This window comes from Rhinopithecus roxellana, chromosome 1 (assembly GCF_007565055.1).
Source record: "Rhinopithecus roxellana isolate Shanxi Qingling chromosome 1, ASM756505v1, whole genome shotgun sequence".
Taxonomy (NCBI): domain Eukaryota; kingdom Metazoa; phylum Chordata; class Mammalia; order Primates; family Cercopithecidae; genus Rhinopithecus; species Rhinopithecus roxellana.
The window spans coordinates 190,231,163-190,244,066 of NC_044549.1; the positions used below are offsets into that span (position 1 = coordinate 190,231,163).

Here is a 12,904-nt window from a genome sequence, read left to right on the forward strand (position 1 = left end):
CAAAAAAAAAGTTATCAAATGTAAACAAATTTAAAACTTTAGCCTTTTGTAAAATACAAATACAGTGACAAAATCATTGGCTGCCTGGTGAAGGGTGAAAAGGAGCATTTTAGACGTGATGGTAATGTTCTATATCTTCAATGGAGTGGTAGCCTCACAGATTTTACAACAGTCAAAACTCAGTGGAATTGTATACCTGAAGTAGAGGAAACTTACTATATGCAAATTATTCCTCAGAATTGATAAGGAAAAGCAATCAAAACATGTTATTTAGCTGTTACCAGTAAGTCTTAGCAGATCTCTGCTCACCATTGCCTTACGTAGTTTTCCTCTTTGCCGTATTGTTGTTATTATTTTTTTTCACCCAGGCTGGAGTGTAGTGGTGCTGTTGGTTCATTGCAGCCTCCACAAGCTTCCACCTCTCGGGTTAAAGCGATTCTCCTGCCTCAGCCTCCCAAGTAGCTGGGATTACAGGCATGCACCACCACACCCAACTAATTTTTGTGTTTTTAGTAGAGATGGGGTTTCACCATGTTGGCCAAGCTGGTCTCAAGCTCCTGATCTCAAGCTATCTGCCCACCTCAGCCTCCCAAAGTGCTGAGGTTACAGGCGTGAGCCACTACACCCAGCTCTCTTTATTCTTGACGTTCTAAAATTTTACCTTTTAGTGTCTAGGTATAGGATGTTTTCCAGTATTTTTTAACATTTCCAATCTAGACACAAGTTTGTTATTTCTTTGAGAGTTCTTGCCCCACCCTCTTTTCCTGTGAAGTTCCTATTAGATTTGTTTGTATTTCTGGTTCTCTCCCCAGTGTCTCAACAATTTTTCATATACTCCCTTTCTGTTAGCTCAGTGTTATAGAATACCTGACTTGATCTTTAGCTCACTGAATTTTTCTTCAACTTGACCAGTTCTCCTGAGGTTAAATTTTTGTCTTTAACAGCTTTATTTAGGTATAATTAACATACAATAAACTGCACGTGTTTGAAGTGTACATAGTTTTGGCATACACTCATGTATATGTGTGTGCATATGCTATATGCATTAAACTATCACTGTAATCAAGATAATGAACATTTATCATCCCAAATATTTCCTCCTGTAACCCATCTCTGTTCTTAACTCTCCAGGCTACAAGCAAAAGTAAATCTGCTTTTTGACACTCTGTGTTAAATACAGTCATGCCTTCTGAGAAATGTGCTTAGCTGTTTTCATTGATTTCATTGTATTACAAAGTGGACTTGCACAAATCTAGATGGCATAGTGCACTACACGTATAGGCCATATGGTATAGACTGTTGCTCCTAGCTACAAACTTGTACAACATTTTACTGGATGAATACTGCCGGCAGTTGTAACACAATGGTAAGTATTTGTCTATAAACATATCTCAGCATAGAAAAGGTACAGTAAAAATGCCATGTAAACATGAAAAATGGTATACCTATATAGGACACTGACCTTGAATGGAGCTTGGCAGGACTGCAGTTGCAGTGAGTGAGTGGTGAGTGAATGTGAAGGCCTAGAACATTACCGTACACTACTGTAGACTTTATAAACACTGTACACTTAGGCTACACTAAATTTATTAAAATTTTTTTTACTTCAGTAATAACCTTATCTTACTGTAATGTTTTACAACTTTTTTTTTAATTGAGATGGGGTCTTGCTATGTTGCCCAGGCTGGTCTCGAACTCCTGGCTTTAAGCGATCTTCTCACCTCAGCCTCCCAAAGCTATGGGATTGCAGGTGTGAGCCTCCATACCCAGTGACTTTGTATACTTTTAATAACACTTAGCTTTTAAAGCACAAACATACTGTACAGCTGCACAAAAATATTTTCTTTATATGGTTATTCTATAACCTTTTATCTATTTAAAATTTTTTGTTAAAAACTAAGATACAAACATGCACATTAGCCTAGGCCTACACAGAGTCAGGATCATCAGTATCACCGTCTTCCACCTTCATATCTTGCCCCACTGGAAGGTCTTCAGGGGCGGCAACACATATGGAGCTGTCCTCTGTGATGACAGTGCCTTCTTCTGGATACCTCCTGAAAGATTGCCTGAGGCTTTTTACAGTTAACTGTGTAAGTAGAAGGAGTACACTGTAAAATAACAATAAAAAGTATAGCATAGTAAATACATAAACCCATAGCAGTTTATCATCATTATTAAGTATTATGCATTGTACATTGTTGTTACATACTACACTTTATGTGACTGGTAAGTTTGTTTATACCAGCGTTGCTACAAACACGTGAGTAATACATTGTGTTGCGACATCACTAGGCCATAGGAATTTTTCAGCTTTATTATGAGCTTAATGGGACTATTGTTGTGTATGCAGTCTGTCACTGATTGAAATGTTTCATGGTGTATGTCTGTGTGTGGAATCATGCAGTATTTTTTTGCGGGGGGAGGATCTGACTGTCATAGAAGATGACAGGTCATGTGCATGTTATTGTCTCTTTTTTCTTTCATTTTCTTTTCTTTCTTTCTTTTTTTTTTTTTTTTTTAAAGACAGAGTCTCACACTGTCGCCCGGGCTGGAGTGCAGTGGCGCGATCTCAGCTCGCTGCAACCTCCGCCTCCTGTGTTCAAGCAATTCTCCTGCCTCAGCCTCCCAAGTAGCTAGGATTACAGGTGCCTGCTACCATGCCTGGCTAATTTTTTGTATTTTTAGTAGAGACCGGGTTTCACCATGTTGGCCAGGCTGGTCTTGAACTCCTGATCTCAGGTGATCCACCTGCCTCGGCCTCTCAAAGTACTGGGATTAGAGGCATGAGCCACTGTGCCCTGCCTCTTTTTTCTTTAGCATAATTATTTTGAGATCCATCTGTGTTTCCATGTGTATCCATAGTTCTTATTGCTGAATAGTATTGCATTGTATGGATATAGCCAAATTTATTAATTCATCTGTTGGTGGATATTTGGGTTGTTTGCAGTTTTCAGTGATTACAAATAAAGTGTCTGAACATTCGCGTTTCCCTGCTGTGTGAACATGTGCTTTTATTTTTCTTGGGTAAGTATCTAGGAGTAGATTGGCTGGATCTTTTGGTAGGTGTGCATGTTGCTAACTTTTCAAAAGATTGTCAAACTTTTTCTTTTCTTTTAAAAATAAAAAAATTAAAAAAACATTCCCACCAGCAAGATGTGAGTTTCAGTTGCTCCACTTCTGGGTCATTACGTGGTATGGTCAGTCTTTAAAATTTCTAGCATTCTGGTGGGTACGTAGTGGTAGCTCATTATAGCTTCGATTTGCCCTTTCCTGGTGACTAATGATTTGGAACACCCTTTTTATGGGCTTATTTTTGCAATCCTTATATCTTGGTGACGTTTCTGTTCAGATCTTTTGCCTGTTTCAAAAAATGTGTCTTGGACTGGGTGTGTTGGCTCACACCTGTAACCCCAGCACTTTGGGAGGCCAGGGTGGGAGGATCATTTGAGCCCAGGAGTTTGAGAGCAGCCTGGACAACAGAGCAAGATTCCCCTTCTCGCCTGGGCATGATGGTTCACACCTGTAATCCCAGCAGTTTGGGAGGCTGAGGCAGGAGGATCACTTGAAGTCAGGAGTTCAAGAACAGCCTGGCCAATATGGTGAAACCCCATCTCTAGTAAAATTACAAAAAAAAAGACCCCCCCATCTCTACAGAAGAACAATTTGTTTTTAATTAGCTGAGCATGGTGGTATGTGCCTGTAGTCCTAGCTACTGGGGAGGCTGGGGCAGGAGGGTTACTTGAGCCCAGGAGTTTGAGGCTGCAGTGAGCTGTGATTGTGCCACTGCACTCCAGCTTGGGCAGCAGAACGAGACCCTGTCTCTAAAATAAAATAATATGTTTTGTTGTAAAAGTTCTTTGTATATTCTAGATATGAGTGAGACATTTATTTTATGTTTTGCAAATATTTTTTCCCAGTCTTTGGTTTGCTTTTTCATTTTAGTAACTGGGTTCTTCTGTAGTTTGATTCTTCTTCAGTTAAGCTTTTCTACTAAGTTTTTTATTTCAATAATCAGAATATGATACCTGATTTTTAAAAATTATCCTTCACCTTCTACTGTTTTAATTATGCTTATTTTTCTTTGTTCTATTTGCTGATATGGCCTAGTGTTTTCAGGTATTGCTGTCTTTGTTGAGTTTCGTACTTTTCTTTATGGATTAGTTTTATCTTGAATGTGTGATAATAACTGGTTTTGTGCTCCTCTTCTGTGTGTTTAGACTTTCCTATTACAACATTCAAGGATGGAGGTAGCCTGTAGAGCCAAGAGCAGCCTGGGTGTGGAGGTTGTCTGCTCCTTTAACCTTTCACCAACCCTGTCAGAACATTGCCCACTTTTTCAGCCCAAGCACCCAAGCTCCCTGTTCCCACTTCAAGCAGATGCTGCTGCTACTGTTGCTAGTTGCTTGGCACCAGGGGCTCATGCATACTGAGAGAAGCAAAGCTGTGCTCACCTGACTGCTCCTGCTGTGGTACTCCATCTCATAACCTAGTCTTTGACCCAGAGCTCCCTCCTTCTCTCCATCTTTGGTGAGCCAACTACTTTATTTCTGGGTGGCCTTCTCTGATGTCCCTTTTCTTCCTCTCCCTGCTAGAGAGGATTCTTTTTCTGTTTTTTTCCTAGCATCCAGTATCTATAATTCATTGTTTACATGTCTGTCATTTGTAATAACTAAACTCTTGTAGAGAAGCAGCAGATATTATTCACATGTGAGTTTCTATCACCCTGAGTAAACAGAATATTTGAATGAGACATTTTTATTTAGAGAATGGGAGTTTTCATTAGAAAAGACAATAGAGCCTGAGACTCCCTGGGAGAGCAGGCCAGGTAAGGTACCACATGGAGGAGCAGGCCAGGTAAGGTACCACATGGAGGAGCAGGCCAGGTAAGGTACCACATGGAGGAGCAGGCCAGGTAAGGTACCACATGGAGGAGCAGGCCAGGTAAGGTACCACATGGAGGAGCAGGCCAGGTAAGGTACCACATGGAGGAGCAGGCCAGGTAAGGTACCACATGGAGGAGCAGGCCAGGTAAGGTACCACATGGAGGAGCAGGCCAGGTAAGGTACCACATGGAGGAGCAGGCCAGGTAAGGTACCACATGGAGGAGCAGGCCAGGTAAGGTACCACATGGAGGAGCAGGCCAGGTAAGGTACCACATGGAGGAGCAGGCCAGGTAAGGTACCACATGGAGGAGCAGGCCAGGTAAGGTACCACATGGAGGAGTAGGCCAGGTAAGGTACCACATGGAGGAGTAGGCCAGGTAAGGTACCACATGGAGGAGTAGGCCAGGTAAGGTACCACATGGAGGAGTAGGCCAGGTAAGGTACCACATGGAGAGCAGGCCAGGTAAGGTACCATATGGAGGAGCAGGCCAGGTAAGGTACCATATGAAGAGATACTGGTCTGTTTCTTTTACTGGTAGGTTAATCTTAGGCAGGTTATTTAATCTTGCTTAATCTTTTTATATTACAATAATTTTAATTATATAAAATGCGAGAATGTGTGTATACATACATATATCTGCATACATTTTATTAAAACAGTACATGTTCATTGGGTTTCGGTTTTTGTTTTTTGTTTGGAGACAGAGTCTCACTCTGTCACCCAGACTGGAGTGCAATGGCACAATCTTGGCTCACTGCAACCTCTGCCTTCCCAGACTCAAGCGATTCTCCCACCTCAGCTTCCCGAGTAGCTAGGATTACAGGTGCATGCCACCATGCCCAGCTAATTTTTGTATTTTTAGTAGAGACCAGTTTTCACCATGTTGGCCAGGCTGGTCTCGAACTCCTGACCTCAGGTGATCTGCTTGCTTTGGCCTCCCAAAGTGCTGGGATTATAGGCATGAGCCACTGTGCCTGGCCAACAAATGGTTTTTTAAACAGTACTGGGACAACTGGATATTTCCATGCAGAACAATGAAGGTGGACCCCTACCTTAAACCGTATACAAAAATTAACTCAAAATGGATAAAAGACCCAAACTTGAGAGCTAATTTATGAAATTCTTAGAAGTAAACATAGACGCAAGTCTTTATGACCTTGGATTAGTCAGTGTTATTTTAGATATGCCACCAAAAGCACAAGCAACCAAAGAAAAAATAGATAAGTGGTGCTTCATCAAAATTAATAACTTTTTTGCTTAAATAACATTATTATGAAAGTAAAAGGATAACTCGTGGAATGGGAGAAAATAATTGTACATTATATATTTGATAAGGGGCTTGCATCTATATATAAAGAACTTAATAAAAAAGGCACATAACCAAATTTAAAAATGAGAAAATGATCTGAATAGACGGTTCTCCATAGAAAATATACAAATAACCAATAAGTTTATGAAAAAATGCCCAGCATCATTAGCCATTAGGGAAAATGCAAATTAAACCCACAAAGAGATATTACATTGTATCCACTAGGATAGCTGTTTGAAAACACAGTAAGAGAAGCGTTAATGAGGATGAGGAGGAATTGGATCCCTGCTGTAGGAGTGTAAAATGGTGAAACTGCTTTGGAAGACAGTCTGCCGGTTACTCAAAAGGCTAGAGTTACCATATGACCTGGCAGTTTCACTTCTAGGTATATACCCAAGAGAAATGAAAGCATTTCTTTACACAAAAACTTGTGCATGAATGTTTATAACATTATTCACAATGGCCAAAAGGTATAAACAACTCACATGCACATCATCTGATTAATGAATTAATCAAATATTATATATCCATACACAGTGGGATATTAGCCATAAAAAGGAATGGAGTACTGATATATGCTGTAGCAAAAATGAACCTTGAAAACACCTTATGTGGAAGAAGCCAGTGACAAAGGCCATGTATTACATGATTCCATTTCTAGGAAATGTCTAGAAAATAGATCTATAGAGACAAAGTAAACTAGTGATTGCCAGGAGCTGGGTGCAGGAAAGGAGAGGAATGGGAATGGGTATGGAGTTTTGGAAGGAGGTATTGAAAATATTTTAAAATTTATTGTGGTGATGGTTGTACAACACTGAATATAAAATGTAAACTTCACACTTTATATATGTGAATGGTATGCAAATAACATTTTTAAAAATCAGCATTATTTTTAAAAATTCAAATATACAAAAGATTATAAACTTGCACCTGTTCATATAATGGATTTTTTTAGAAATTACACATGTCTCTGCTTTAAAATGTTTTAAACTATAAATGGAATACTGGTTTATTTACCAAATGGAAATGGTTGCTAGTCATCAGAATTTTCTGAGAGGCCCAATCTTTCTAGTGTCTAGGTCCCTGAAGATAACTAGAAAGTATGCAGAGGTTGGGAGTAAGATCACAGGGTCTAGTCACGTGTTGAGGGGGCATGTTTCCAGGCCGCATGAAGTCCAGTGACTTTTCCCTATGTCCAGATTATGTGTGCTGGTGTTGCAGCTGGACGCAGTGGTTCACACCTGTAATCCCACCACTTTGGGAGGCCGAGGCAGGCAGATCACCTGAGGTCGGTAGTTCGAGACCAGCCTGACAAACATGGAGAAGCCTCATCTCTACTAAAAATACAAAATTAGCCAGGTGTGGTGGCGCATGCCTGTAATCCCAGCTACCCAGGAGGCTGAGGCAGGAGAAACCAGGAGGCCCAGGTTGTGGTGAGCTGAGATCGTGTCATTGCTCTCCAGCCTAGGCAACAAGAGAGGAACTCCATCTCAAAAAAAAAAAAAGGATCATTTGAGTGTGGTGGCACACAGCTTCTTGGTATTCCCAACTTCTCAGGAGGCTGACACTGGAGAATCACTTGAGCCAAGGATTCTAAGGATGCAGTGAGCTTTGATTGTACCACTGTACTCCACTCCAGCCTGGGTGACAGAGAAAGACCCTGTCTCAAAAAAAAAAAATTTTTTTTTGTTTGGTGTGTTTTCCAGATTCCTGACATAGAGCTTCTAAAGACCCTGGAATTTGAGTAGTAGGAGTGTCTTCATTATGCTAATGAAGTGATTGGCAGTGGGTCCAGATAGCTTCAAGATGGAGGCTCGTCCCCCAGAAAGTCCAAACCAAGTCCCAGCATGGTTGGGACTTTAAGCTAGCCAGACCTCCAAGGACGGCAGGAGAGAGGGCTGGAAATTGAGCTCTATTGTGTGGCCTATGGTTTAGTCAATCATACCTACATAATGAAACCCCAGTAAAAACTCTGGACACTGAAGGTCAGTGGAGCTGCCAGGTTGGGAAACACATGTGCTGGGAGGGAGATTGCCCGATTCCTCAAGGAGAGGACACAGAAGCTGCATTGCCTCCCAGACCCCTTTCTATGTGTATCCTTTATAATAAAACTGGAGTCCTAACTTGAGCACTTACTTTCCTGAGCTCTGTGAGTCATTCTAGTGAACAAACTTGAGGGTGCAGTGGAAACCTCCTGTATTAGTTACTAGTTGGTCAGAAGTGTGGGTAGTGCGAGGACCTCTACAGTGGCATTTCTATGGAGGACTGAGCCCGTAGTGTGGGGTAGTTGGTGCCAGAACTGAATTGTATGCCCAGTGTGGTTGAGGCAGAAGAGCTGGACAGGGCCCGTTTCTCCTTCCCCTGGATGACATGGTGGTAAGCCTTGCCAGGTTTCTTTTTGTTTGTTTGTTTGTTTTTGTTTTTTGAAAAGGAGTCTCTCTATGTCACCCAGGTCGGAGCACAGTGGCGCATTCTCGGCTCACTGCAGCCTCCGCCTCCTGGGTTCAAGCAATTCTCCCATCTCAGCCTCTCAAGTAGCTGGGATTACAGGAGTGCACCACCACGCCCAGCTATTTTTTGCATTTTTAGTAGAGACGGTTTCATCATGTTGGCCAGGCTGGTCTCAAACTTCTGACCTCAGGTGATCTCCCCACCTCGGCCTCCCAAAGTGTTGGGATTACAAGTGCAAGCCACTGCGCCCAGGCTTGGTTTTTTCTTTTGTAGAGTCCACATGAATCAAACCTCATTTGTCAAAACATTTTTTGAGAGTAAAATGCAATTCACTGGGTACCTAATATCTGGGCACCTGAGGGTAACTGGAGTGATACGCTTCCATGAAGTCTAGTTGCATTATCATTCCAAAATGTTTTTAGTTTGTTGCTTTTTTCCCCCATTAGGAGTCTTGTTTTTATTTCGTCAAATCTCTTGACTTTTATTTTCCTTTCTATAATGTGAATAATTAAATAGATACTACCTTTACTACTTTTTTCCAGATGGGGCTAGAAATTAGGACACTTACCCAAAGTCACAGGAAAGAGGTCAGGCCAGGATTTGAGCCCTGTTGGATTCTCTAGTACAGCCCATGTATATGACCATTCTGCTGCACTGCCTCCAGGTGGATCTCTGTCTCACACCCACTTTCCCCCTTATCAAAACTACGAGGAGAGAAAGAAGGAACAGAAATGAAGAGGGGTGCTGGGTACAGTGGCCCACACCTGTAATCCCAACACTTTGGGAGGACAAGCTGGGTGGATCACTTGAGGTCAGGAGTTTGAGACCAGCCTGGCCATGGCCAACATGGTGAAACCCTGTCTCTTCTAAAAATACAAAAATTAGCCAGGAGCGGTGGCAGGCGCCTGTAAATCCCAGCTACTTGGGAGGCTGAAGTAGGAGAATCACTTGAACCTGAGAGGCAGAGGTCACAGTGAGCCAAGATTGCACCACTGCACCCAATCCTGGGCAACAAGAGTGAAACTCCGTCTCAAATAAATAAATAAAATAGTGATGTTTCTTCATCATTTAAGTCCATGTTAGTTTTTTTTTTTTTTTTTTTTTTGGTTTGGTTTTTGAGATGGAGTCTCATTCTGTCGCCCAGGCTGGAGTGCAGTGGCATAATTTTTAGTGCACTGCAGCCTCTGCCTTCCAGGCTCAAGTGATCATCCCGCCTCAGCCTCCCAAGTAGCTGGGACTATAGGCATGCGCCACCATGCCCAGCTAATTTTTTGTATTTTTAGTAGAGACGGGGTTTCGCCATGTTGGCCAGGCTGGTCTTGAACTCCTGACCTCAACTGATCTGCCCACCTTGGCCTCCCAAAGTGCTGGGATTATAGGCGTGAGCCACTGCGCCTGGCCCATGTTAGTTTCTTTAGTTGGATAATGACTTAAGGAAATTCCTTGAAAGATTTTAAACTAGGGAACGTTAGTAATATGATAGGCACTATTTAGGCTGTGTTTGCTGTTTTCTGCTTACATCAAGTAGCACTGAGGCGGGCATGGTACATTGAACAGGTTCCATGAACACTATCCATGACTAAGTCAGGACGCCACCCTTTAGATCCCCATCAGCAAACTACATCTGAATAACTAACTTAACTGCCATTTTACACCTGGGTAAGAGTAGCAATTTACAACTTCTGTTTTTATTTTCTGGTATTTTTTCTCTTAGTGGGGGAAGAGGTAGTTGATAAAGTATCATATTTATATGTGAGACTTAACTAGTTTAAGTTTTTAAAAATTAGGTTTGGTTCTTGGCAGAAGGATCTTGTTCAAGTAAGGAAAATTCACTTCAGTGCTGGAAATAACTTTTTTACTTGTTTCTAATGACCACTAGTATATGGCATTAGATTTGGGACATAGCTGTTAATTTGTGTACATACTGTGTGAACGTAATTCTTTGTACTCATTATTTTCATTGTGTAGTGGTTCTTTAGAAAGCAGATTTGGAGAGACAGTTTGTTCATATCTGCTATATATTTATTTGCTTTGTAACTATTTTGTAAATATAATTTACATTATTTTCCTAGAAATTTAAAGTCAAAATGTTCAAAACAGTATTGTGATAAGAATATTTTAAGGTGACTTACAAACACTGCTAAATAAACTCTTAGCACTTTTGTTTCAGACATTTCCACTTTAGTGTTAACTGCATAGGTCAGCAAACTACTGTGGCCCCAATCTGACTATTTTTGTAAGCAAAACTTTATTGGAATACAGCCACACTCATTACATTTATGTTTCTGTCATCCCTGGCGTAGAGGATTTTATCCCTTCATTCCTGCAAATACCTGGATCTCAAAGAATTTCTCTTCTGTATCTTATTAAACTGGCCTGTGGGCTTTCTGTGTGTTTCATTTCCCTCTATAGCAAACCGATTACTTCTTTGAGATTGGTCTTCCTTTTCTTTTTCTGCAACAGGATCGCAGTATGTGGTAGGGAAGTGATGCTGTCTGAAGGTGACATCCTGTTCTCCTCTCTTCTGTCCTCTCGATCCTTATTTTGGCCACCTGGTAATTGTGGGGGAGGGGTAGAATGCTAGTCTAAATTATAAAATGAAATTGCTTGGGGTTGGGGGAGATTCCTGCCATGCAGTTGAGAAATAAAAGTTACCTAGCTTTCAGTACAATCTGGTTTGGGGTCATGGGGTCTTTTGAGAATCAGAAGAAAGTTGTGGAACCACTCCCCTGGGGGTGGGAAAGAATATATTCAGAAATGTATTATTACAGAAATCTTTGATCAGTTTTTAAACATTGAAATACAAGTGACTTTACCAATGTATTCTAATATACTTGTCGGCAGCCACTTCTGATGTTAGAACTTTGAATATAAACATTTGAGAAAAATAATTGATTTTAAGTGTTCCCAAAATAAGTCACTGGTTCAGGATAGATCTATCTTAGTGTTCCCAAATTGTGAAAGGAAAAAGATTAAGCCCTTCATGTTGAAACGTGGGTTTCCCAAATCTTGGACTGTGCTTGGCAGTAGAGCTATGAAATTCCGTTGATCAGAGGGCTTGTTCCTGGCCTTGTTCTTTTTCACTTCTGCACGAGCCCTTCCATTTGACCAGTGTGTCCTAAGCTTTATTCATTGAATGCTATCTTCATGAGTTTGCCTTCTCTGCATATTTCCTGATATTCTTTCAATGAACTCAGTTTTTAAAATATATATATTTAAAATTTTTAAATATGGAACGACTCACAGATTTGCATGTCATCCTTGCACGAGGGCCGTGCTCATCTTCTCTGTATCGTTCCGCTGTTAGTATATGTGCTGCTGAAGTGAGCACTTAATATTTTGTAAAGACAAAGTGTTGCCCGGCCTGGTCCCAACTCCTGGGCTCAGGCGATCCTCCCATCTCAGCCTCTCGAAGTGCTGGGATTACAGGTGTGAGCCGTCAACTCACTTTTTAAAACTTAAATTTAAGCAAATAATTACTGTCTGTGAAATATGGGTTTCATGTACTAGTTCTTTTATATTTGTCACTTAAAGGAACATGTAAATATTGGGGGTTTTGTTTACCTAAAACCATCTTTTATCTTTTTAGAGGGCATCAAGTTCATTTTGGGAAACATTTCCCTATGTGCTGGAATTTTAAAGCTTTGATTTTGAACCAGAGTATGAATGGTGGAAGCTGCTTTAACTTGGAAATACCAGAGGAAAGGAGGGATCATGGGATGGGTGGGTGCTGCCTGCTGAAATACCCCTTGCTTGGGCAAATTTATGTGTCCTGAATATGAGGATATTTGGCTATGTGCATGGCAAAGCTTGGGATCATACCCTTGCAAGAATAGTTGGTTTGTTCTTTAACCTGGCCAAACATGTATACACACACACATGCGTGCACATTTCATACATTTTATTTTCTTTTACAGGTTTGATCTTACTCTTCTACCTAGTTTTTTATGGGTTCCTGGCTGCACTCTTCTCATTCACGATGTGGGTTATGCTTCAGACTCTCAACGATGAGGTTCCGAAATACCGTGACCAGATTCCTAGCCCAGGTAATTATCTTGCAGTTATGACTTTTTTTTTTTTTTTTTTTTGAGACAGAGTTTTGCTCTTGTTGTCCAGGCTGGAGTGCAATGGTATGATCTCGGCTCACTGCAACCTCCGCCTCCTGGGTTCAAGCGATTGTCCTGCCTCAGCCTCCCAGGTAGCTGGGGTTACAGGCATGTGCCACCACGCCCGCCTAATTTTGTATTTTTAGTAGAG

The 12,904-nt window shown here is 41.2% G+C and overlaps 1 protein-coding gene and 1 non-coding gene across 3 annotated transcripts in view; one reads left to right on the forward strand and one right to left on the reverse strand.

The window, feature by feature from the left end:
• ATP1B3 (ATPase Na+/K+ transporting subunit beta 3) overlaps window positions 1–12,904 on the forward strand; it is a 52,402-nt gene that overhangs the window by 17,301 nt on the left and 22,197 nt on the right. The window contains exons 1-2 of one of the 2 annotated variants that reach the window (XM_010378273.2): window positions 11,116–11,202; window positions 12,565–12,693. In XM_010378273.2, the coding sequence (XP_010376575.1) occupies window positions 11,136–11,202; window positions 12,565–12,693 (196 nt within the window). In that variant the 5' untranslated portion in view covers window positions 11,116–11,135. Of the gene's footprint in view, window positions 1–11,115; window positions 11,203–12,564; window positions 12,694–12,904 lie in introns of those variants that run through there. The other variant, XM_010378272.2, reaches the window with a different exon arrangement.
• Window positions 11,872–11,978, reverse strand: LOC115900861. Its single transcript, XR_004051946.1, has one exon. It is a non-coding gene; the product is annotated as a U6 spliceosomal RNA (small nuclear RNA).